General features: G+C 35.9%; 2 protein-coding genes and 1 pseudogene across 2 annotated transcripts; 1 reads left to right on the top strand and 2 right to left on the bottom strand.

The window, feature by feature from the left end:
• Nucleotides 1-585: 585 nt before the first annotated feature.
• Nucleotides 586-6675, bottom strand: LOC113780186 (disease resistance protein RGA2-like). Its single transcript, XM_027325999.1, has 4 exons — nucleotides 6604-6675; nucleotides 2054-3731; nucleotides 1771-1874; nucleotides 586-1663 (listed from the first exon to the last, which is right to left on the bottom strand). The coding sequence occupies exons 2-4, from the start codon at nucleotides 3719-3721 to the stop codon at nucleotides 586-588; spliced, it is 2850 nt and encodes a 949-aa protein (XP_027181800.1). The 5' UTR covers nucleotides 3722-3731; nucleotides 6604-6675.
• Nucleotides 6676-11247: 4572 nt separating this feature from the next.
• Nucleotides 11248-11805, bottom strand: LOC113780185 (putative disease resistance protein RGA1). The gene has a single exon (XM_027325998.1). It carries the CDS (start codon nucleotides 11803-11805, stop codon nucleotides 11248-11250), a length of 558 nt encoding a protein of 185 aa, XP_027181799.1.
• A 7777-nt stretch (nucleotides 11806-19582) lies between these two features.
• LOC113780184 overlaps nucleotides 19583-25780 on the top strand; it is a 37225-nt pseudogene continuing 31027 nt past the window's right edge.

Below are 25780 nucleotides of genomic sequence, written 5' to 3'. Positions count from 1 at the left end.
AGATATAAATTAGCATTCTTGATATAATTATGAACTTCATCCAACCAGAGTTTCGTTATTTGAGTTGCAAGTAAGATGTGGATGGTATAAAGTGATAGCATTATAAGAAAACTAAATTTTTTTAATGAAGTACTAATATCTTCTTCATTTAAGCCTACTTCTATGTTTCTGGTTCCAGATTAGTCATAATATTTCTGTTCTCAATCAAAAGTTACATGATACTTCGGATTTTCAATCATAGATCATTTCTTCTTTTTTTTTTTTGGTTATTTTTTTTAGGGAAAAAATTTTCATGGTTATTTCTTTGGATCAAGGGCACCCATTAACACATCTAAAATTCATCTAATTTATAATGTATATATACATATTAAATCTTACCTACACCTCCTTGTATTTATTTACTTTCCATAATTAATCTTACATTTTCAAATGTGGATTGTCTAAAGTAATAGCACTATGAAAAAAAAACTAGTAGTGTAGTCAAATTCCAATATCTTCTTTATTTAATCCAAACTCTAGCAAATGACTAAATTCAAATCAACTGGGTATGGTATAAATTGGGCAGTAGTGTACACAAATACTTTATTAATTGTAATACCGAATCTTCAGGTCCGGGATATGCTTAATTTTGTGCCATTCCTCTCCTCCCCTTTCACACCGTGGTTCCAGTAGGCGGCAGTCAGTTGTAGTCAAACTTTGGAGTGTCGTCATCTTTTGAATGCTGGATGGAAGTGTTTCAAGCTTCAGACAATTGCGTAGTCTCAGGTGTTGAAGAGAAGTGAGGTTGTCTCCAAACCAGTCTGGCAATGAAGTTAGATTCCAAAAATCCTCCAGCACCAATTTTTGTAGCGCGGTGAAATATTTGACTTCCTCTGGCAGAGCTGTCTTGTATGACCAGTCGAGGGTTAGATGAGTCAGGGATTTGAGGGCTTTAGTCCCCATTGAGAGGCTCACGAATTTATCGATTCTGACCAAATGGAGTTCCTGCAAAGAAGCTTCTTGTGGCAGAAACTCCAGCTTGTTAGAGTGCTTGATGGTCAACTTCTTCAAAGCCGTGAGGCTAGCCAAGCTTCTGCGTAAGGCTCGGATATCATGCAAATGCCAAAGATCCAGCGATTCAAGAAGACTAAGATTTTGTAGCATCTCTTCTGGAAAACAACTCAATCGTTCAGTGTAACTAATTGTAAGGGAGTTAAGACTAGTGAGATTGGAGATTGAAGCCCATGCCATGTTCGGGCACTGCCCGATATGTAACTCCTTCAGGGACGGCATACGTGGCAATGGCAATGTCAACGTTGGGCAATCCCTAAAGGACAAGGATTGAAGTTGAGAGAACACCCCTGGAGTACCTTGGACTTCTCTTTCTAACATTCCTTTTAGGTTGGGCATCCGCGATAACTTCAACTGTTTCAACGAATATGGGGACATTGCAGCAGCAGTGACGGTACTCTCCTGGGCCCCAACTATGCACTCCGCTGCACTTTCCCACACCAAAACTTTTGTTACAGTTGAAATCCAAGATGGAAATGATGAAGAACCTTTGAAGCCTCTTATGTCCAGAGATTGAAGGTTGGGCGGGGGTTTGAGGGCTTCGAGCACCTCCACATCATTGTACCGTTGAATCGTTCTTTCGGAATCCCAATGCAAATACAACTCGTGGAGACTGTGTTTGTTAATTAAGCAAGCTTCCTCTGCATCCTTTTTGTCTTCAATCCTCTCAAGGTGCCAATTGTTAGCTTCCTCTAAGCATATTTAAGTCTCGCAACTCACTTAGTTGGAAGCCTTTTTTGCCACTCAGGACGACCATACTCAACGTCCGCAGGCAAGTCAGCTTCCCAATTCCACTTGGCATGTGAGTCAAACTCCAGCACCTCCTGTAGACAAAGATGTCGAAGATTTCTGAGGAATCTCATGCCTTTGGGCAGGCTCCAAAGTTTGAACAATCATTTAGGTTTAAAATTTGCAAATTCCACAAGTCACAAATTGAATTGGGTAGTTCAACAATGTCAGATCTTGAAAGATCTATATGCCTTAAATGTTTCAGTTTGCTTACTGCAGGTGGCAGTGTAAACTTTTTGCTTACGCACGGTGACCTTACAATGAGTGCCCTCAGGGAACCATATTTTGACAAGAAAGAAGAAAACTGGTCAATGCCTGTGATTGTAATAGGAAAAGCCATTGTTAGCCGATTATTCGGCAAATCCAACATCATGGTTCTGTTTGACTCTGTTCCACCGTGTTTAGCCTCCATTACTGATTGAGCCAGATCATGGACAAGGTCATGCATCTTAAAAGTGAGAACACTGCCAAAATCATCTTTCTTCACTGCTTGGAATAGTGATCTATAATGTAGTTCAGTCAGCACAGCATCACCAACATCTTCCACTTCCTTCATTCCATTAGATGAAATCAATCCATTTGCCATCCACAAACGTATTACCTCTTCTTTTTTCATTTTAGATCCCTTGGGAAACACTGCACAATGTGCAAAACAACCTCTCAACTCTACCGGAAGATTAAGGTAGCTCAATCTCAACGCAGGCAAGATATCTTGAGGTAAGTTCCAAATTTCACTGCATTTCACAAAGTTCCATTCGGTTTCTTCTCTCTTAAATTGCAGAAAGCCTCCAAGAGCCTTTGCAGCCAGCGGAACACCACCACATTTGTTCACAATCTCTTTTCCGATAACTACAAGGTTAGGATATTCTTCAGCCTCTTGACGGCCAAATGCCCGTTGCCTGAACAGTGACCAACACTGATCGTCTGACAAACTCAATAGACGATGTGTCTCTAATGTGCCCATTATTGTGGCAACCTTCTCCATGCGAGTTGTCGTGACAATTGAACTACCTTTTGATCCGCATTCCAGAACAGATTTCAGTTTCTCCCATTCCTCTGGATCCTCATTCCAGACATCATCTAGTACAATCAAGTATCGTTTTCCTCTCAACAACTCTTGAAGATTTCTTTGGAGAGGAGCCAATTCTAATTCTCCAGTAGGAGTCCTTTGTATAGAATTAATTAAGGCTTTTATAATCCTCTTCCCATCGAAATCCCCTGAAACCCAAACCCAGAGTTTTGGCTCAAAATGCTTGGCTATGCGTTCATCATTGAACACCAATTGGGCAAGTGTTGTCTTTCCAAGGCCTCCAACACCCACTATAGGGAGCACTGATACATTCTGATCATCTCTATCCTTTTCTTTCATCAAGATGTCTACAATCTGCCCTTTTTCCTCGTCCCTTCCAAGAACTTCAGGTTCATTTACTGTGGATCCAGTCTCACGGCTTGCATTGAAATAGGTCCCACGCTTCTGATCACTCAAACCAAGATCTTTTCGCTCATCAGCAATTGCATTAAATTTTTCAAGGATCTCCTTCATCCTTGTCCCAATCCTGTGACGAAACACTAAGTTTCCTGCTACAGGGTAACACATAAAACTTAAACAACCAGACTTTTTGTACTTGACTCTTGAGGCTTCAGCTGCGTAATCATCCAATACATCATCGATTTCACAGGCAACAACATTGAGCTCCTTAAACCAGAGTTGTATCGCCTTTTCTATGAATTGCTTCTGCTCTGCATCTTCAAGGACTGCCTTGATGGTGGAGAGCAAGCGTGAAAGCTTTTGCATGTCAGTTGCAACACCACAAAGCAATCCACGCTCCTTCTGGATCATGGAATTCAAAGTATCTACGAGAATTCCCACAAATGCTTCCATCACGTGTGACCTGAAAATCATAGTTCAAGAAAATTAAATCAATGTTAATCAAGTTATTAGAGATTTATAACTTGATAGACCCAATCGAAAATGAAAAATTGCAACATAGTTATAAGTAAAAGCTGTTTTATTTTACAAAAACATTAAATAGTTAAATAAATCTCTATTATTTATTTTGTATATAATCTTTTCATATTCTTGTTGGATTAATGTTTCTTTTTAGATTTTTTTTAGGTTTATTAGAATTTAAGAAGAATAATAATGATGATGACATTGTAACAAGGCTAAATGAGTTAGCAAAATTTGTAGCATAAGGTGATGCTAACTTCTTATGTGTTGAAGAGTAATTTTTCATTTTTTAGTATATGTAAATCATTAGAAATATTGTGTGTGCATTTGAAAAACAAAATTATCTCAAATAATATTTTGCTTACATCACAAATACAATTTTCAATTATTTTTTTACTTTTTAAACTACTTTTATATTTCACATGCATCACTTCTCAAAAAGTGCTATAGCAAATTTTTTCAAATATTATTTCAAATAATCTCCTATTTAAACACACTCAAATTATTTTTTTGTTAGTCAAATTATTCGGTTATTAAATACTTGAACTATTAAGTATCATACAATAAAGTAAAGGGTTAATTTATATACACTAACGATGTATACACTATCATCGTTAGATTAATGACACGTGTGCAAAAGTTGGATTTTAAATTCAAATTTTGCATAGTTATTATTTATCTAAGACTGAAATAGTTGATTTTAGACAATGATAAGCAAAATAAAAAATCAAACCTTAAGAGCAAAATGAATATTACCAAACTTGGATTTGATTTGGAGCGACCATTTAAACCAAATTTATAAGTTGAAGGACTTGATAGATGCAACAAAATTATTGCTGAAAGTTGAGAGATTATTGAAGCCTGATACCCAGTTTTTTAGAGACATTTCCAAAAGCAACCCATGTAATTTTTTGGCAACAAAGGGAACATCATGCAGCAAACAAATTAAATGTTTTTTTCTTTTTTTCTTTTTGAGAAATTTAAAAATCAATACAGACCTAAATTAGGGATATGGAACTTTCTTTTTACACTCAATAACTTAAAAAATATTTTCGTTGGAAATGCCACCCAAAATATTACTTTATGTGTAACTAGAAGCTATAAACTCATAGAATTAAGCCAGAGACGAATTCAATATCTGTTAAGACCAAAGAGCAAAGTGGAAACTATATGCATAACTATACAAGAAAAAGTGGAAGCAAAATTCCAGCCCAAAAATTTATTTGACGACAAACAAATTATTAGCAGAAGATATTTGGAGAACAAAATAGTGGAAGCTATATTTCAACCAAAATTTTATTTGATATACAAGTTAAAAGAGCATGAGAACTTACTCGAGAAAGTTTAAATACTCTGGCAATAGTTCTGATAAATGTGCAGAAACTCCCAGTATATTGGAAAGCTATGTACTCAAAATTTTGAATTTAAGCATAAGAGAATATTAGGACGAAGATGATAATTTCCGCAAAAGAAAGAAGCAAATTAATAAGTAGAAGAGATGAACATTTCGATAAAGATAATAATTTAAACCAAAGAAAGAAACAAATTAATAATAGCAAAAGCTTTTGCAGTTTTGGTCGAATATAAAGGAGAAAGTAATAGTAGTAGGTAAGGAATCACTAATTTTATTGATTTTTATTCATTACCTTTTTTGATTTGTGTAGTATATTGGTATAAATATTATCATTCTATTGTGGGGCTAATCGATTTATTTGGATTCCAACGACAAGTGTAGCAAAAAAGGGTACCTTAAACAGAAGCGAACAAATTAAGAAGAAGACGAAGAAAGATATAGGAATTTTTGTTTACTTTAATCTTTTTACAATATTTTGTTTTCACATTTTATCATCTTTTCTATAGTATTGACTTAAAAAATGTTAAATTGCTAAAAGAAAATTTTTAATTTATTTCTGTACAAGTTTTCATTATTCTTGTTAGATTAATGTTACTTTTAGATTTACTAGTTTAGGTTTATTAGGTTTTAATAGAATAATAACGATGATGTCATACTAATAACAAAAAAAAGGGAGGAAAATTTATAAGCATAAGGTAATGCTAAGCTTGTGATGTACTAAAGAGTAATTTTTTACCTTATGTAAATTTTTACAAGAATAGTGTTATTTTTTTGTTACTCAACCTTGTCAACCACATAAAATACTTAACCAAAAAACTATTCAATATGGTTATACTTTATTTTCAAACTTTGAGAAGGAAAATATACCTGAAATCAAATGAACGTTACCATGCTTGGATTTGGCTTGGAGGGAATCATATGAACAATTTGGAAACAAATTTATAAGTTAGGGGACCTGACAGACAATTTTAAAAGCTAAGAGATCAAATAGAAAAATCACTGGTAAAAGTTGAGGAACTATTGAAGCCATTCCCCAGTTTTTTAGAGACATCTCCAAAAATTACCGTACAAACCATCTTTTTGGTGACAAAGGCGACATCATGTAGTAAACAACTTAAAGGATTTTCTCTTCTCGAAAATTTCAAAATCAGTGCAGACCTAAATTAAGAATATGGAACTTTCTTTTTGCACTCAAAACTTTTTTAAAAAAATTTGTTAATGGAAGTGTTACTCGAAGTACGTCTTATGGCTAACTGCAGGCTATTGAACCATCAGACAAAGCCAGAGATGAATTTGACACCGTCAAGATCAAAGCGCAAAGTGCAAAATATATGCATAATAAAACAAGAAAAGCTGGAATTAGCTGAAGAAATGTTCCAAAAAAAAAAAAAAACAGTAGAAGCTATACTGCAACCAAACAATTATTTGATCAACTAGTTAAAAGCACTTGAGCACTTACTTGAGAGGGAATGAATACTCCTGCGAGGCGACAACAAATGCGAACAAATATGTAGAAATTCCTTGTATATTGTAAAGCTAAGTTCTGAAAACTTTGAATTTAAGTAGAAGAAAATATTTAGATGAATTGAACCAAAGAAAGAAGCTAACTTATATTGGCGAAACCTTTTGCAATGCTGGTGGTCTAGTATAAAGGCGAAAGTATTAGTAATAGGTAAGGAATCACTACTTATATTGATAAGAAAGCAAAGCTAAGCTCTTGCACTTACTTTCCAGGTTGTGTATTGCACAAGTATTGAACATTACGTAAAATCAAGCTAACTCTTAGAAGTCTCACAAGTTTTTTTTTTTTTTTTTTAAGGAAGAAATCTCACAAGTTACAAGCAAAGAATTTGTGACATTCTCCTACAATCTTAACTTGGATTCTTTTCTTTCTTTTTCAGCCTAAGTGTGAGCAAAAATTGATTCAGTTTATAATGTTAAGGCGTTTCGTATAAAAGAAAATATTCGAAACCCCCCTTCCCCCCCAATAATTATTCCATGGTAGGTAATTCTTTTCAATCTCGTGAAATATCTGACAGGGCGTCAGCCTGTGCAATAATAATAATGAATATAGAACCTAGCTACCACTGAAAGCAGTCAATAATTACTCCTAGGTACCGGAGCAGGGACTCTAGGTGTACAATGGGTTACTTGATTCACCCTGTTCCCGAAGAGTTTGCTTAACCCGATATACCAGAATTAATTAGTTGACAAAAATTACTAAATAGTAGACAGTGGCAAGTAGGGTCGTCTCCTCAGGGACTGGAGATATCTGTCTCTTTTAAAGTCCAATTGATAAAGGGGGATTTCACCGGAATGAAACTAAAAATAATTAGACAATTTAACTAAAAATGAATAAATAACTAGCACAAATATAGCAGGAATTTAATCAGGAATAAATAAATTCTAGCCAAGGATGCAACTACTCAGGCACAGTCCATTTATCCGATCATTGATGCAGGAGAGGTTCACTTAATTTATTAATAGGCTAGTTATAGTCTGACGACCAATTTTTCCTTAAATTATTGATAACCAAGGTACGACCGTTGATTACCCCTAATCAGCAAATACTCCTAGGTACGACCATAGGAATTTATTTTCCAATTGCATTAATAACTAGAAAAACCTAGCCCTAATCAATAGCACGCTACGAGGGTTATTTAAATTAGATCGCACGTTCCCCTAATGTGTAAACACACCAGTTGCCACTAATATTAATCAATCAAACAATTACGGATTTAATTGACTAAATTGGCACGAGATTAATAAATCACATTGAACATCGGGCCCTTGACATCCAATTAATAAAATAATCCCATGAAAATTCAAGCAGACAACGTGCAAATATTAATAAATAAAGGAACACGTGAAAACTAATTAGATCTCACAGATTTTCGGGACTGCGCCGTCGAGTTGACCCTTGACTAGATGGAAGACTTAGCCACGCCGCATAATTAAATCACCACACGAATTAATAGATTGCAAAGGCATTGCGTTTTCTATTAAGAAGCAAGGAATAAAAGGTGTTTTTCCCGTTGGGGAATATTGTCGAACACCTGGCGTGTGTCAGAGGCCAGTCAGGAGAAAGAAAGAAAAACTAAAGACTAGGCTAAAAACTAAACTAAAAGGTGGTGTCTTCCTTCCCTACGTTATCCCTATTTAAGAAACAAAAGAAAGATAGACTAAAGTTATCTAGGTGGTCCCCACACATGTGGACAAAACCTCCAAAGTACTTCTTCTTCCAAGTCTCTCTACGTTGCTTTCTTTGAAGAGCCCAAATGACTAAATGCCTTCCACTAACTTGTGGTCCCCCACCAATTCAAGGGCCCAAGAACTGAAGCCCTTAGAAGTCTCCAATTTTTCATAAAGTCCATCCTTTTTGATAGTTTTCTGCTTCATTCCTGAAATTAAGTCCAGATACCAAATATGAGTAAATATCAACAATTAACACAATATTTATCAGGGATAAGAGGGGAAATAAATAATAAAATTACTAACAAATTATACCCTATCAATATCTAATCATCTTAGTTTCTGAATGATATAACTTCTCGTTCTCCTTCTCCATAGCTTTCAACCATTATAGGAAACATGTTTTGCTTAAGAGATTCTACTATTCTTTCCTACAAAACAAAATAAATTCTTCTTCAGAGAATTTTTTCCCTTTCCAGAGAAGTTGGACTCATGAGGGAGTTGTAAGACATTAATTAGTTGGATTTTGTCCTCCTAATTAATTTATTTAATCATCATGCCTTGATTTCATGTTTCTAGTCCTTCCGTCATATTTGGCGGTTAGCTCCTTTATGTAAGTAAAAGGATATAATAAATGTGTACATTCATAAATATTTATAAAAGAAATGAAAAATCCCTCACCACAAGCAATCACCCGCAAAGCCTTTAACCGGCTAACGATGCTCATGCACAACTGACACATATGCATTAGAATTGTGAGTTGAGATTTCAAGGTGTAGGATTAATATTGGACTTTGTATATCTTCATCCAGGTGCTGCGGCAAAAATTTTTTTTTGCGAAGTGGATTTAGATTTAGAAAAAAGTAATTAATTATGCGACACTAGCTCATCATTATTCTTTCATTATTTTTATTTCCTCTATTCATTGAATAAATCTATTAGCCCTTATATTTAGTTTATGAATTTCTCAATCTTCAGTCTTTGTTTAAGGAAACTATGTTGCTAATGTCACAAAATTGTTAACCCAAATTACGAAGTATCCAATGGATCCACCATTCATTTTCCCTTCCGTCCACTGACGTGGGAATGTGGGATGCTACTTCCTTCCAACTTGCAAAGCGACGGGCTTTAAAGGTGGCTCCTGTTCGAGGTAGTAATTAATCACGCACAGAACTTAGATTCTTATAACTCGCTAGCTCGGACTCATCCCACACAGAGATTTGTTGACAACACTTCCTTGCATGGTTGGAACCATAACTAGTTGGGCAAAACTCATCCCATGCAAAGAGCATGCGAGATTTTGCTCTAATACCATCATGCCTAGACTCATTCTAGCATTGTATCTCTAAAGCTTTTGTAAAATTCTTTTCTTCCTAAACAAACACCCTCCCCCTTAGACCCCCCCGGGTGGAAAACGAAAATTTATAATGTAGTTACATTTATTGCCTGCTTTAAACATTAAAAATTCAAAATGAAAATCACATTATTTGAATACAAAAGAAAAATTTTTAAATTTTTGATACACAAAAATGAACTTCAGTTGTCTGCACTTGAATTCATATTTCTTGAACTATGATTATCAAGTCCAAAAAACGCTAATCATATCATTGCTTTGACATTATTATTGTATGTCAAACTCTTTATGGTTTTGAAAATATTTGCATGATCGTCTAATGTGCCAGTTATATATAGTTTTCTAGTACGCTAAAACAGTTGCCCTCGAACCTTGGTGTCCAACTCCTGATGCGACCTTCAAAAGTCCATGTCCATGACTACTAGCGTAGGAATATTTTGTAAAACCCACGGTTTTGGCTCAATTTTTTATCCTTGCCCGATTAATGAAATGGTAATTTACCACGTGTAAAAGTAAAAATAATTGTAAGATAGGTTAAAAGGTTAATTGGGGGATAGGAATGAGATAAGATAGGATAAAAGTTCACAACAGTTAGAACTCTTACCTAAACCACCAAATGGTGGGTGGTAATTAGAATTTGGCACACTTACCAAACAACCAAAATAATAATAATAATAATATCACCCCTCCCTTTCATTGTCTGCCTTCCCTTAGAACAAGAGCCGTCAGAGAGTAGAGAAAGAGAAGAAGGCATCGCTGTCAATCAATCATGCAACTAGGTACCTAAATCTGTAAGTCCCAAATTCACGTGAAAACTCCTCTTTTAAGTTTCATTGGTCGCATTGATTATTCTAAAGATTTTACAGATATGTATTATACTATGTGTGTGTGTGTGTATATATATATATATATATATGCTCGTATGAGAAATTTAGGAAGATTTGTATTTGGATCGGTACGAATAGTGTATTAGATTTTAATTTTTGAATGAATAGGGTTACCCAAATGTGTTCAAAAAGAAGAAGAAAAAAAAGGGGAAGTGGGTAAGCAGCGGCCATTGTAGCTAGTCGAACACCACCACACTTTTTTACAATCTCTTTTCCAACAGCTTCAAGTCTTTCTTCCTTCTCCTGACAATCAAATGCCCGTTGCCTAAACAGTGACCAACACTGATCGTCTGACAAACTCGATAGACAATGTGTCCCTAATGTGCCCTTTTGCTTACGAGTTGTCATGACAGTTGAACTACCACTTGATCCGCATGCCAGAATGGATTTCAATTTCTCCCATTCCTCTTGATTCTCATCCCAGACATCATCCAGTACAATCAAGTATCTTTTCCCTCTCAACAACTTTTGAAGCTTGTTTGGAGAGTATTCAAGGCTAAGTCTCCAATAGGAGTTTTTTCTACAGACTCAATTAATGCTTTTATAATCCTCTTCACATCAAAATCCTGTGAAACCCAAACCCAGAGTTTTGGCTCAAAATGCTCAATTATGCGCTTATCATTGAAGATCAATTGGGCAAGTGTTGTCTTTCCAAGGCCTCCGACACCCACTATAGGGAGTACCGATACATTTTGGTTATTCCTACAATCTTATCTTTTTCCTCGTCCCTTCCAATGACTTGTTCAGGTTCATTTAGCAAGGAACCAGTCTCACTCCTTGCAGTGGAATCAACCAGAAAGCGGTTGCTCCCGCGCTTTTGATTACTCAATCCAAGCTTTATTCTCTCATCAGCAACTGCATCAAATTTTCCAATGATTTTCTTCATCATTGCTCCAATCCTGTGCCGAAACCATATGTTTGATGTTGCTGGAAGACAATCCAATACATTGCAACATATGTTGTTGCACTGCGGTTCTCTCGAGACTTCGGTTGCATAATCATCTAATATGTCATCGACTTCATAAGCAATAAGATTGAGCTTCTGCAGCCAAAGTTGAATTGCCTTGTCAGTAAACTGCTTCTGCTCGGCATCTTCAATCTCTGCTCTGGTTGTTGATAGCAAGCTTGAAAGCTTTTGTATCTCTGTTTCAATACCACAGAGCAATCCAAGCTCCTCCTGGATTGGAGAATTCAGAAATTTTACCAGACTTTCCAATAACGCTTCCATCAAGTGTGACCTGAAAATTACAAATGAGGAAATGGAAAATGAATGTTAATTAAGTTCTTAGGGGCAAGGAGAGGGATGTCAAAAGGAAAAGGACAATTTTTTTTGTTTTTTTTTGGGTATAAGGTATATGTACAAAAAGCTCGATATCATCAAATACAGAAATGAAATGTTTTAAACCTTATGATAACAAAATAAAATAAAAAAGGTTCTCATAGTTGACAGCCATCAGTCACCTGGCATATTAATCCCAAAAAAAAAAAAGGTTGCGAAACCCAGAAAAAGTCCGGTAAAAGATAGACTAAAAATAATCAAAATCTGAACAGATAGGAAAATTCTATATATGGTCCCTTCAGACAATTATTCCTACAATTTTAGCTCTTAAGAAACGACAGTGGTTCAAATTTTAAAATGATCGAAGAGTCTAAAAGACTAAAACAATTATTATTTCACCATCCAATGTGAATTTAATTTGAGAATATGACCAAAAGGACTCTTAAAATCTGCCGACAAGATAACCAAATAACAATACCTTCATCAAGTTTAAATATTTATATATTTTACCTAGAGGTGTCAAAATGGGTGACTTGGGTGGGTTTGGGTTGAGTAAAATGGGTAATGGGTATAAGTGAGTCAACTCATTTATACCCATTTAATTAGATGGGTATAAATGGGTAAGTCAAAAAATGAATTGGGTAACCCAATTACTCATTTATAACCCATTTATTTTAACTTTTTGTAAACTCATTTAAATTCATTTTTGCAAACTAAGTTATCAATTTATACTACTCTTTGTACCCATCATTAGTTTTAAATATTTACTTATAATGTTCAATAAACTTAATTACCAATTTTTTTTTATTTATACTCTATGTCAAAAAATTACCTATTATTTAATAATTGAATAATAAGAATATAAAAATTTGAACTAAGTACTATAAAAATTAATATAAAAACTTAATTCAAAAATTTTGAACCCCTAACATTTTTTCATATATAAATTTAAAATTTCATTGTATAAAGATAAGAAAATAGGCTAAAATTTATCATAAATTGATAATGCTAAAAAATGAGCAAGTTAACAAACTAAGAGAAAATAAAATAATAAGATAAAACTAACAAATAATAATAATAATAATAATAATAATAATAATAATGAAACAAAAGTAGTTAACATCATGACAAAATGAAAAAAATTTTTTAAAAAAAAAGATGGGGGAAAAGAAGAGATTTGGGAGAAAGAGAATTCTAAATGGGTTAATTGGGTTTGATGGGTTACCCAATAATACCCATTTAATAAATGGGTATTATTAAGTAACCCATTTATACCCATATACAAAAATTTAACATACCCATACCCATCTATTCATGGACGGGTATGGATAAATTTAGTTAAGTGGGTTGATTTGCCACCTCTAATTTTACCCTTCTTACTTCTTTCATGAAAATATAGTACTCAAAATAATTATATACAAAGAAACACGGGTAATGTACAAAGCACATGCTTCCAAACTGTTGTATCAAAACATGAATAACAGGAAGCCAAATCCCAGCCCTAAAGGTTATTTGGCAGCAAACAAGAATATACTCGTAGAAGTAATGTTAAAAACACAACACAGAGGCTATATTTTGAACCAAAAGATGTGTTTGATGAAGCGAAAAGAAACTCAGCGCTTACTTTTGAATGAATGAGTACTCTGGCAATAGCTGATCTGTAGAATTTGCAAAAGAAATCGCTCCATATGGTGAAGCTACGATTTAAAAAAAAAAACTTTAAGTTTAAGAAAATGAAACAAAATTCAGCACTTACTTGGCAGAAAATGAAATCTCTTGTAATAGCTGATGATCTGATGAACGTGCAAAAAATTCCCAGTATGTCGTGCACCTGCTCACCCAAAATTAAGTATAAGGAGAAGAGAACATTCAGAAAAAGATGATGATTTCAACCAAAATACAAACCATAAGTGCAAGACTTTTTGCAATGGAGACGGTCCATCATAACGGACAAAGTAGTAGTAGCAGGTAAGGGGTCACTATTTTTTATTTTTTTTTTTGTCAAAGGTCAACTTTTATATATAAGGGGTCACTATTTGTTATTGAATAAAAAAAAGTAGAGTGAAATTGCTTATGAGTTTCCTGCCCGTGTTGTATTACAATAAGTGAACTTGTTGACTTATAGACTAGAATTTTTCCAAGCAATGGAATAAGAAAGTAGATCGAAATTACTACATGACTACAAGATACTTAAAGTAAACTTTACTTTGTGTTAGGGTAACAGACCAATTATTTGAAAAGGAAAAGACCAACAATTTAATAGAAAATAATATCTAGCACGAACGATGAATAACACACAAGAATTAACGTAGTTCGGCTTAATCACCAAGCCTACATCCACGGAGAGAAAAACTTGTTCTTACTATGAGAGAAAAACACCACAAGATTACAATTTGATTCCCAAGCCCTAACTCTTGTATAACCCTCTCAACCACTAAAAACTCTCTCACTCCTTTCTTGTGTGTTTTTGAAGTATGCCAACCTACCTATTTATAGAGAACATTACTGCCAAAAAATCAGATAACAATTGGAAACCAATACTATTTCCTAAACTCATATAGAGTAGGAAATAGCATCTAACTAAATAGGGCTTTACTTGACTACTACTTCAAGTAACTAAAACCAATTAGGAAACTAGCTACTTCCACACAAAACAAGAATTCTACCTAAAAAGAAATTAAACCAATTTCCTAACAAATCTCCACCTTGGCGAAAATTTCTTTTAGCAAACACAGCAAACCATCCAAAAAACTCCATTTGCCTTTTCCCACCAAGTACCTTGGTGCCTAGCTACACACCCGAATCAATACGGTCTTGTTTTCAATTGATTCAATCGGCAAATGAACGTGTGTAGCTAACCGAGTCCAACATCTAGTTGACTCGTGAGAGGGGCCTCAATTCACCCTCTCCCATAGCAGGACTTTTCCTCTCATCGCCATTTGTAATTTGAGAGCATTCCTGGATCCCCTTCCGCTCCCAATCCATTGAGGTATTCAAATGGTACAAATTACCATACTTCTTCCCCATCAACAAGACCGTATCGCCATGTGTGATTTTCAAAACTCCACCTGCAGCGGAAAAATGGTAACCCTCGGAGTCTAACTGGTTCAAAAAAATTAGATTCCTTCGTAGCTTTGGGACATAAGCCACACCACCCAAAGAACGAATCTCTCCATTTAACATTTTGATTTTCACCACTCCAACACCTTTGACTTGACAAGTAGATCCATCACCCAAGCACATAAAACCTGCCTTCTTTCTTTGGAGAGTATCAAAATAGTCTAACCTGGAGCAAACATGTGAAACACATCCAGAATCTAAGATCCAACCATCACGAAAAAAAGTATTATTACCTTTGGAGATTGTGAAAATATCTCCACCCGATGCATATCCAGCAACACCATCATAGTCATTCTCATCATTTTTCTTTTGATGAGGGCAATATCTATTGCCAAACTCATGACAACCAAAGCACTGGATTCCATCCTTTTTCTTGGCCTTTGAACCACCTACCTTAGATTCACTGCCAAATTGTTTTCCTCTTTTATTCTCACCTCGAGCAATTAACGCAACTTCTGGTGTCACATCCTGGTTTGCCTTCCTTTGTTTTTCATGATCCAACAAAGAAGACTGCACATTTTCGAACTCTAAAGTGTCCTTCCCATACAACAGGGTAGTCACGACACTTTCGTAAGAATCAGAGACTGAGGTAAGAAGTAAAAGTGCCTTATCTTCTTCCTGAATATCTACGCCAACCTTTTGGAGTTGATCCAAAATTCCGTTGAACGTATTCATGTGATCCATGAGGCTGCCACCCTCCACCATCTTTAGTGCATAAAGTTGCCGCTTTAGATGCAACTTATTGGATAAGCTTTTAGCCAGATAAAGCTTTTCCAATTTTTTCCAGAGGTCTGCTGTAGAATCTTCCTCATCTATCACATTATTTATGATGTTGTCCGCCACATAGAGTCGAATCGTGCTCGCACACCTTGTGTCCAACTCCTCAAACTCATCATCCTTCATGCTCTCTAGCTTCTTGTTCTTTCCATTCAACGCTTTTGCCAAGCCTTGTTGAACTAGATCATCCTTCACCCTTCTTTGCCAAAGAGTGAAACTTGTAGTTCCATTAAACGGTTGAATTGGAAACTGTATAGTTCCAAACCCCATGGTATACAATCACCCACTCAATTTCAAATAATTAACCAAAACCCCAACGGAGCTCTGATACCATTTGTTAGGGTATCAGGCCAATTATTTGAAAAGGAAAAGACCAACAATTTAATAGAAAACAATATCTAGCACGAATGATGAACAACACACAAGAATTAACGTGGTTCGGCTTAATCACCAAGCCTACATCCATGGAGAGAAAAACTTGTTCTTATTATGAGAGAAAAATACCACAAGATTACAACTTGATTCCCAAGCCCCAACTCTTGTATAACTCTCTCAACCACTAAGAACTCTCTCACTCCTTTCTTGTGTGTCTTTGTAGTATGCCAACCTACCTATTTATAGAGAACATTACTGCTAAAAAATTAAATAACAATTGGAAACCAATACTATTTCCTAAACTCATATAGAGTAGGAAATAACATCTAACTAAATAGGGCTTTACTTGACTACTACTTCAAGTAAGTAAAACCAATTAGGAAACTAGTTACTTCCACACAAAACAAGAATTCTACCTAAAAAGAAATTAAGCCAATTTCCTAACACTTTGAACCCTTAAATAGTAGATACATTCGACTCAACTTTTAAACTTTATTTTTAGACGCTTTACCTCCTAAAGTTTAAAATACATTGCACTTTAGTTTTGCACACCTTACTTTCTAAAATATAAAATCCATCCTACAAAAATATCAAAACTAATGAAATAGTAAGCAAGTGATACTCAAAGTTTAGGAATTAAAACTACTAGATAAATTTCATACTTTAGCTATAGAGTGCCAACGGTTAAAATTTAAGAACTAAGAGTGGGGTGGATTTTATATTTTGGGTATGATTAGTCTATTTTGGGGAATGAAGGGAAAAGAAAAGCAAAATTAAAAATTTTTTGTGTTTAAAATCATAAAAATCATAGCAAACATCATGTTAAAAAAGATGACTAGTCTATTTTGTTGAATCTTGTGATCATTAGTGTAGTTTTGTTATTTATTTGTGTTGTCTAATTTATTAAATGTGAACTTTGTGAATGATAAAATATGTGTATTAATTATTTCTAAATTTTAATTATTTTTTTTACTAATATAATTTATGTACATGTATAAGGGGTATTTATGGAATCAAAGTTTCATCTCTTTTCTTAAAGTACTTTTTTAATGTTACTTTTTTCAATTGAACTAATTTGTTATCAAAACCTTAACCTTAAAAGAGGTTTGTGTAATTTTACAAACTTCAAGGGAGGCTACCGATATTATCAGTCTGAAATTATCCCATGTTTTTAACTGTTTAACGTGTTGAAGTGGAAGTTTCAGGTTCAGGATGTACCATGGTCAAAAGTAGGGATGGCAATGGGGGCGGGTGCCCGCGGGGGGCTCTCGGGGCGGGGGTTGGGGCGGGGGCGGGGGGGAATTTTTTCCCCCCGCTTAGAAACGGGGCGGGGGAGTATACCCCCGCCCCGCCACCCGCAAAAAAAAATATATATAATTATATATAATATGTAAGTTAATTAGTTATAAACTTATGATAATGATATTATTAGTTAGATGTATTATATAATGTATATTAGTTTATGTAATATAATTGATATTATCAATTATATGAATAATTATACATGTCTACTAATAGAATTTATTAATTAGTTATACTAAATTTACTAATACATTTATACTAAATTTCTAATTACACTTAATAGAATAACACTTTTTTCTCAAAAAAAAGCACAAACACAATAATGAATTAGTGATTGCATTTGTACTAAAAGTGAAAACTTGACTATTTTAGTTATATTTATTTCATCATATTGGATTGTATTCAAATAACTTTGTTTGATTGTTTTTATGAGTTTCAATTGTAAAATTACAATGAATAATAATTTGGTGATGTGTTGATATTTTAGTACTTGATTATTTATTAAAATTTAATTATAATAAAATTATATAATAAAATTTTATTAACCCCGCGGGGGCACCCGCGGGGGAAGCGGGGCAAGGCGGGGCGGGGGGAGCGGAGGTGGGGGACGGGGCGGGGGACGGGGGGAGCTAATAGGCAACGGGGCACGTAGTCAAAAGTGGCTCTACCATAGGACCCCGTCTTTGTTTGGAAGCCGAAAGGCCAAATAGAATTAATACATCATATCAGCAGTCCAAACTTGGCCCAAAAAAGTTTAAAGTAGAAAGTTTCGGGCCATTATTTATGTATTAAGCGTTCTTTTTCTTACTCTCAAACCAACGTGGGATAAACAACCTTATGCCTGAATCTAATAAGCTCTTCTTCAAGTCACCTAATACAATCTACTATTCACAAATTTTACTATTTAAATTTTTAAATAACCAAATTAATCTTATCAAGTTAAATCAAATGAGTGCAATTCTTTATTGATTCAGTAACAGGAAAGACTTGTCATTGTGCAGTTTTTGGAAAATGAGTAAGATGTACCTAGGGCAGTTTTTTAAAAAACATTTGGACAAATTACATTTTACCCCCTGTGGTTTAGCATTTTTTACATAACCCCATATGGTTTCAAAAGCTATACATAACCTCTCATGGTTTAAATTAAAGTGTCAAATGACGGAAATAGTCACTCGTAACGAAACTTCTAAAAATGTCGAAATTATCCTTATAAATACATGACACATTAATCTCGCATGATTTTTATATTTTACTATATAACCCCCTTATGGTTTAATCCTTTACCATATAACCCTCTTATGGTTTTCAAAATATACACATAACCCCTCTTGGTTAATAAATAATTTTCAACTTTACATAAGAGTATTTTTGACATTTTAGGTGACTCCGTTACGAATGGTCATTCCCGTCACTTTGACACTTTAATCCAAATCAGAAGGGGGTTTTGTATAGCTTTTAAAACCACAAGAGGATTATGTAAAAAAATGTTAAACCACAAGGGGGTAAAGTGGAATTTGCCCAAAACATTTTATTATACTTGTGAAAGGAACACTTATGGGTGCAAAATGTTCCCACAAGAAAGTACAAAGCTGGGATTGTTCAATCTCATATTTTCTCGCAATTTTACTTAGTCTTGATCGCAGGAGGAGGAAAAAGACCATGGATTTGTTGGTTCCGCAGGTTTAGCTTAGAATCTTCCTCTGCAATTTGAAATTGATTGGCAGTCGACATTTATTAGCATGAAGAAATGGTTCCTGCACTATTTGTTAGTTCTTGTGCTCTCTTTCTCGCCAAATTACACATTTTCCAGAGTAATTTCCTCAGTTAAATGTTAAATCCAAACTTCCATTTTCCTTCATTCCCTCCGTTTTAACGGATCCAAGCTCAAAACTTTTGTAATTAGTTCTGCCAGCCAATAGAAAGTGTGGATGCATGACATGCTGCATTGCATCAGGATGCACGAGATCTTGAGCCTTTAATTTTTAGGTGTATATATCCTCTTTTCTTTTAGTAATGTATAGCTTAAATCAGCTAAAAGACACTAGACTCGCGAAAGCTCCACCATTCAAGGGGAGTTTTCACAGCCTAGTGACTGATTGGTCACCACATGCCCAACTCCAGTCCCCACATAGATTGTTTCTCAGTCCCCAAGTCTTCGACTATGCGACTTGTGAAAGCTGTAAATCTGAAGTAAGGAACAACTGAATAGTGTTTAAACATTTCGTGTAACCCTTGAGATGTTCCTCTGAAGCCAAAATCTATCATGGTGAAAATTAGCTCTCTGTGATCTTTTCTTTTGCATACTTTTTCCTTGGAAAGCATTGGTGGTTCTGCTCTCTGACTTTTTAAATTTTTCTTTTTTGATTTCTCCAAAGTTGCTTCATCAATCTGTTATTGCTTCAGATTGTTCTCTTGTGGGACGAGCAAAGAAGGTGAATCCCACCTTGTTGAATGGAATGAGAGAGAAGGAGCCGTCAAGAAGACATACTCTGGTTTTAGGAAACGGTCACTGGGTGTGGTGCAATTTGATAGAAGGAATCGTTTCTTAGCTGCTGATGATGAGTTTCAGATTAAGTTTTGGGACATGGATAATAACCACGCGATAACTTTCACCGATGCTGATGGGGGATTGCCTGTAAGTATCACTTTTGAAAACAACCATATTTTGTTGATAAGCCTTTTACTGCAAATTCAAAATTAATGAATTTTTTTTGTCGTTTCAGGGAAGTCCTAGCCCGAGATTCAACAAAGAAGGATCACTGCTTGCTGTTACAACAAGAGAAAATGGAATCAAAATATTGGTGAATACAGATGGACAATACTTGTTGAGGATGCTGGAGAGCAGAACATTCGAGGAATCCAGGGCTTTCTCTGAACAAGTCAATGTTAAGTACCTGCACTTCTCTTTTTATTTGTTTTCTTTTTTTTTGCAGAAGGCATCACATGATTTATTTGCATTGTTTTCTGCAGCCTGCAATTGATGGTTCTTTGGGCCCTATTGGTCATGTTGCTGCCCCTGTTGCTTCAATTCTTGAACGAACCGACAGAATTCAACAATCATTATCCATTGGAAATCTTGTATTCTTTTTTTCCCATTCCATTATCTTTAAAAACTTTTGTCTTTTAATTGATGATTTCTGTCTGTACATCCATCTTCAATGTTGTTGCTGTGCTCTGTTTGGCTCACTCATTGATCTGACTCATTTACAGGCTGCCATGGAGGGAAGCACAATAGCTGATGTCAAACCAAGGATTTCAGATAATGCTGATAGAATTAAATGCTGGAAGTTTTCTGATATAGCTGAGGCAAATCAACTCAAGACGCTAAGGTTGCCTGACCCTCTGGCTGCTAGCAAGGTATATGCATGGTACATGGGTGGGATCCTCACTTTTATTGAAATAATTTTCGTTTTCTTGGGAAGGCATTCATTGTAGGACAGAATTTGATTGCATAAGTCAACTTAACCCAGCCAGTGAACAGCATAGCATATCCCACTTCCTGTTTTATGTAACATGTCCCAGCAACAATTTAGCGCCTCCCAACCAGTTACCCTATAGCCAGTTGCCAATTTCGCTAGCTGCATTCAAGCCACCATAATGACCAAACCTCTCAATCACAGATTATCTCCTTTCTAAAACCTTAAACCTCTTCCAAAGGCATAAGGATGAGAAAAGTGGAGAGAGAGAGAGAGAGGGTGAGTTAAGGTTATTGATGTATATGCATTCAGGTCTCCTGATGAAAATGTATTTATTGTGCCTGGTGTTGGTGTGATATCATGTTGCGCTAAAAAGTTGAATGAGGTATTAAAGTGCTGCAATCGGAAGTTGAGGGGGTATCTGTAACCAGTGTGTAAGTCTCAGTGTCAAATGCGATTATCCTATATTTGATAGAATTTCTTGCTGCGTGTAATGCTTTGAAAGTTCTTTATCAACGGATACCCTTGGTACTTTTGTTTAGCAAAAAATATGGGAATTACAGATTTTGCGTTTGCTTTACACAAATTCTGGTCTTGCTCTGTTGGCGTTGGGCTCTAATGCTCTTCATAGGCTCTGGAAATGGCAGCGCAGTGAACGGAATCCTTCTGGAAAGGTTGGATTTTCAGCATGTTGTTTCCACTTCTGTTCTCTTTTCCTTCGGTTTAACCTTATCTGATATATCCCATTTTTTGTATTTTCTTTCTTCCGTGTTGTATGTTCTGCGCATATCAGTCTATTGCATCCATCATTCCTCAGATGTGGCTTAGATTGAATAATTGACTTTGTTTTTTGTACAATGATTCCAGACCATGCTTCTTATTTGGGACCATTAATTCCATGAATTTTTGCACTTGTGTTATCCTAACTGAAATCCCTTTGTTTTATGGTTGCAACGAACTAATGCAGAGTTCTTTTATTTAAACCATTCCCATGTTGTCTTGATTGAATTTGAAAATTCATTAATTTGTTCCTGTTAGGATAAGCTTAAAATAAAACTACAGACAAATTACGTCTGATATTGATGAAACACTAAAATTGACATATTTGCCAATTGAGATTCTGTCCATGTAATTCTTGAATTAAAATCTCTAATCACGCATCTCAATCTTTTTTTTTTTTGTTTTTTTATCAACATGGGAGGGTTGGTACGGGAGAAGCGGGGAGGGGGGACAATTGATTTAAACTCAGATTCCCTAATTCTTGAAGTATCAACCTTTAGTTATTTATATATTTGACTGAGAGTTAATTCTTTTATTGGATCTGTCTAATGATCTAAGTGAAGCCAAACCAGCCGAAGAGTCACCCACATGCATTGCTTTATCAAGGAATGACTCTTACGTCATGTCTGCACCTGGTGGCAAGGTCTCTTTGTTCAATATGATGACGTTTAAGGTATGTTGTTACCCTCTGCACCTAATGCCATTGTGCCCATTGTTTGCGTTGTCTGACCTTTGCACGACCTCTGCTGATGGTTTAAGATGACAAATCCAATTCCTTGAATTTTGGTCAGGCATGACTACTTTCATGCCTCCACCTCCAGCAGCTACCTACTTGGCATTCCATCCTCAGGACAACAATATTATTGCTATAGGAATGGAAGATTCCACTATACAAATATACAATGTCAGAGTTGATGAGGTAGATTTTCTTGTCATCCCTTTGGATCTGTGCATATTATCCTATTCCAAAGTGCTGATCATGTTGCTTACTTAAAGAAATTGTTTGTTTAGCACTTCAATGGATTTTAGATAAAGATAATGATGCTGCCGCAGGATGTTTTGAAAGTGAAAATTTTTATGCATGATTTTTGTTGCAATCACTTGACTAATTCTCTTTGTCTATCTCAGAGTACATCTTTTGTTGTTGAGACCGCCCCGTTGAAGTCTTATACTTAGCTTTTGGAATAAAGAAGCCTACAGATCTGTTGATTACGATCTTTTTCGTATATGGTGGTAGCTTCACTATCGGCTTGTATGTCTTCTTTTCCCCCTGCTTGAGATGGAACTATCAGCTGTTTTTCTTTTTCACACTTGTTTTGAATTATAGGTTAAAACCAAGCTTAAGGGGCACCATAAACAAATCACTGGGCTTGCTTTCTCCCAGAACTTGAATGGATTGGAATCATCTGGAGCAGATGCACATGCAAGTGCTTTTTCTTTTTTCCCCAAGTCTAGATTGAAATTATCTCCTTTACAATCTGTAAAAATGTCAAGGAGCTAACTGCTCATGATTGGTGCACCATATTGTTTGCAGCTATGTATCTGGAACATTGATGGTTGGGAGAAGAAGAAAATGAAAGCTATACAAGCACCACCACCCCTAATTGGAGAAACTAAAGTTCAGTTCCACAATGATCAGTCATGAAAGTCAGATTGCTGTTTATGGCATTCAACTTGAGTGTTTGAATTCGGTGAGTGTCTGCAAAGTCCAATCACTCTCTCCCTAATGCAACTCTGGTCTCCTAAATTGGATCTGTCCTTGAAGAAACCTAGGCCACTACCAGAAAGATCAAAAGAGACAGTTGACATAGTTGTCATTTCTGTCTTGGGCATTTTAAGACTTTTATAAAGACACTGTTGCTATTTTATACCATTTGCTCCTTCCCTTTTACGCCATGGTCCCAATTGTTTGCATCCATAAGAATGCAATACTAACGTGCACTTTGATTGCGGTATATAGTTTCATTAAGAAGAGGAAGGTGCGACTGCTGAAAATTGCAATGATTTGAATTTCCAAACTTCCCACTTCCACATCCAGAATTTTTCAATCATATCTATTAAGAATTCTAATTTTGCAACTTCACTGTATAGGTCCAGATCAATTTTGAAAAATTTCATGTCGGTCCAGATCAATTACTTGACATGCCTAGTAATTGGCTAATGCTTTTAAAATTCATCAAATCTATCATGTATATACGCATATTAGTAATTATTACCCTCTCTTACATTTATGTATTTTTCGTATTTAATCTTACCTACACTTCCTTGTATTTATTTATTTTCCATAATTAATCTTACATTTTCAAATGTGGATGGTCTAAAGTAATAACATTATGAAAAAAAAAACTAGAACTGCAATCAAATCTCAATATCTTCTTCATTTAATCCAACCTCTAGCAAATCATATCAACTGGGTATGGTATAAATTGGGTACTAGTGTTGGCCTTCTCCACACTTACAGGATACTACACAAATAGTTTATTACGTAATCTTCGGGTCCGGGATGTGCTTAATTTTGTGCCACTCCTCTCCTCCCCTTTCACACCGTGGTCCCAATAGGTCGCAGCCCAATATAATTGTATTACTCAATATTCAGGTATTGGATGTGCTTAACTTTGTGCCATTCCTCTCCTCCCCTTTCACACCGTGGTCCCAGTAGGTCGCAGTGACGTATAGTCAAACTTTGGAGTGTTGTCATCATTTGAATGCTAGATGGAAGTGTTTTAAGCTTCGGACAAGACCATAGTGTCAGGCGTCGAAGAGAAGTGAGGTGGTCTCCAAACCAGTCTGGCAATGAAGTTAGATTGGAAAATCTCTCCAGCTCCAGTTCTTGTAATGCGGGGAAATGTTTGACTTCCTCGGGCAAAGCTGTCGCGTTTGACCCGAAGATGCGTAGATGAGTCAGGGATTTGAGGGCTTTAGTCCCCATTGAGAGACTCACCAAATTAAAGCAGTCGAACAAATGGAGTTCTTGCAAGGAAGCAAGGCCTCGCAATCCTTCTTCTGGTAGAGACTCCAGCTTGGGACATTCCTCGATGGTCAACTCCTTCAAAGCCGTGAGGCTAGCCAAGCTTCTGGGTAAGGCTTGCAGATTCTTCATCTGCTTAATTTTCAGCGATTCAAGAAGACTAAGATTTTGTAGCATCTCTTCTGGAAAACAACTCAATCCTTTAATGTTCCCAACTTCAAGGGAGTTAAGACTAGTGAGATTGGAGATTGAAGCCCATGCCATGTTCGGGCACATATTGACGTCTAACTCCTTTAGGGACGGCATACGTGGCAATGGCAACATCAATGTTGGGCAATCAACAAAAGACAAGTATTGAAGTTGAGAGAATATTCCTGGAGTACCTTGGACTTCTCTTCCTAACATTCCTTTTAGATTGGGCATGTCCCATAACACCAGTGTTTTCAATGATGGGGACCTTGTAGCAGCAATGGCGGTACTCTCAACTATGTAATCCGTTGCACTGTTGTACACACGAACAGTTGTTACAGTTGAAAACCAAGACGGAAATGATGAACCGTTGAAGCCTTCTATGTGCAGCGATTGAAGGTAAGGGCAGGGTTTCAAGGCTTCAAGCACTTCCTCATCTTTGTACCATTGAAGCATTCTTTCAGAACCCCAATTAAAATACAAATACAACCTGCGGAGACTCTGTTTTCTAATTAAGCAAGCTTCTACTGCATCCTTTTTATCTTCAACCCTCTCAAGGTGCCTAATTATTAGCTCTCCTTTAAGCTCATTTAAGTCTCGCAACTCACTTAGTTGGAAGCCATTTTGGCCACCCAGAACGACCATACTCAACGTCCGCAGGCAAGTCAACTTCCCAATTCCACTCGGCATGTCAGTCAAATTCCCACACCCCTGTAGACAAAGATGTCGAAGATTTCTGAGGAATCTCGTGCCTTTGGGCAGACACCGAAGATATTCACAATCATTTAGGTTTAAAATTTGCAAATTCCACAAGTCACAAATTGAATTGGGTAGTTCATCAATGTCAGATCCCGAAAGATCTAGATGCCTTAAATGTTTCAGTTTGCTTACAGCAGGTGGCAACTTAGTAAGCACTTCTTCCGACTGTGCTGATCTTACAATGAGCGCCCTCAGGGAACCACATTTTGACAAGAAAGAAGAAAACTGGTCAGTGCCT

This window comes from Coffea eugenioides, chromosome 8 (assembly GCF_003713205.1).
Source record: "Coffea eugenioides isolate CCC68of chromosome 8, Ceug_1.0, whole genome shotgun sequence".
In the NCBI taxonomy this organism is placed as follows: Eukaryota; Viridiplantae; Streptophyta; class Magnoliopsida; order Gentianales; family Rubiaceae; genus Coffea; species Coffea eugenioides.
Note: the sequence above shows the minus strand (reverse complement) of the source record. Positions and strands in the feature narration are given on the sequence as shown.

Excerpts from the sequence above, each read along its gene's own strand:
- LOC113780185 (XM_027325998.1), bottom strand. The coding sequence starts at position 11,805 with ATGGAAGCGTTATTGGAAAGTCTGGTAAAATTTCTGAATTCTCCAATC.
- LOC113780186 (XM_027325999.1), bottom strand. The coding sequence starts at position 3,721 with ATGGAAGCATTTGTGGGAATTCTCGTAGATACTTTGAATTCCATGATC. Across the intron at positions 1,875-2,053 it reads AGTTTACACTGCCACCTGCA|GAGGTGCTGGAGTTTGACTC; the intron begins GTAAGCAAACTG and ends CTTTGTCTACAG. Across the intron at positions 1,664-1,770 it reads CAAAAAAGGCTTCCAACTAA|TCTCCACGAGTTGTATTTGC; the intron begins GTGAGTTGCGAG and ends TAACAAACACAG.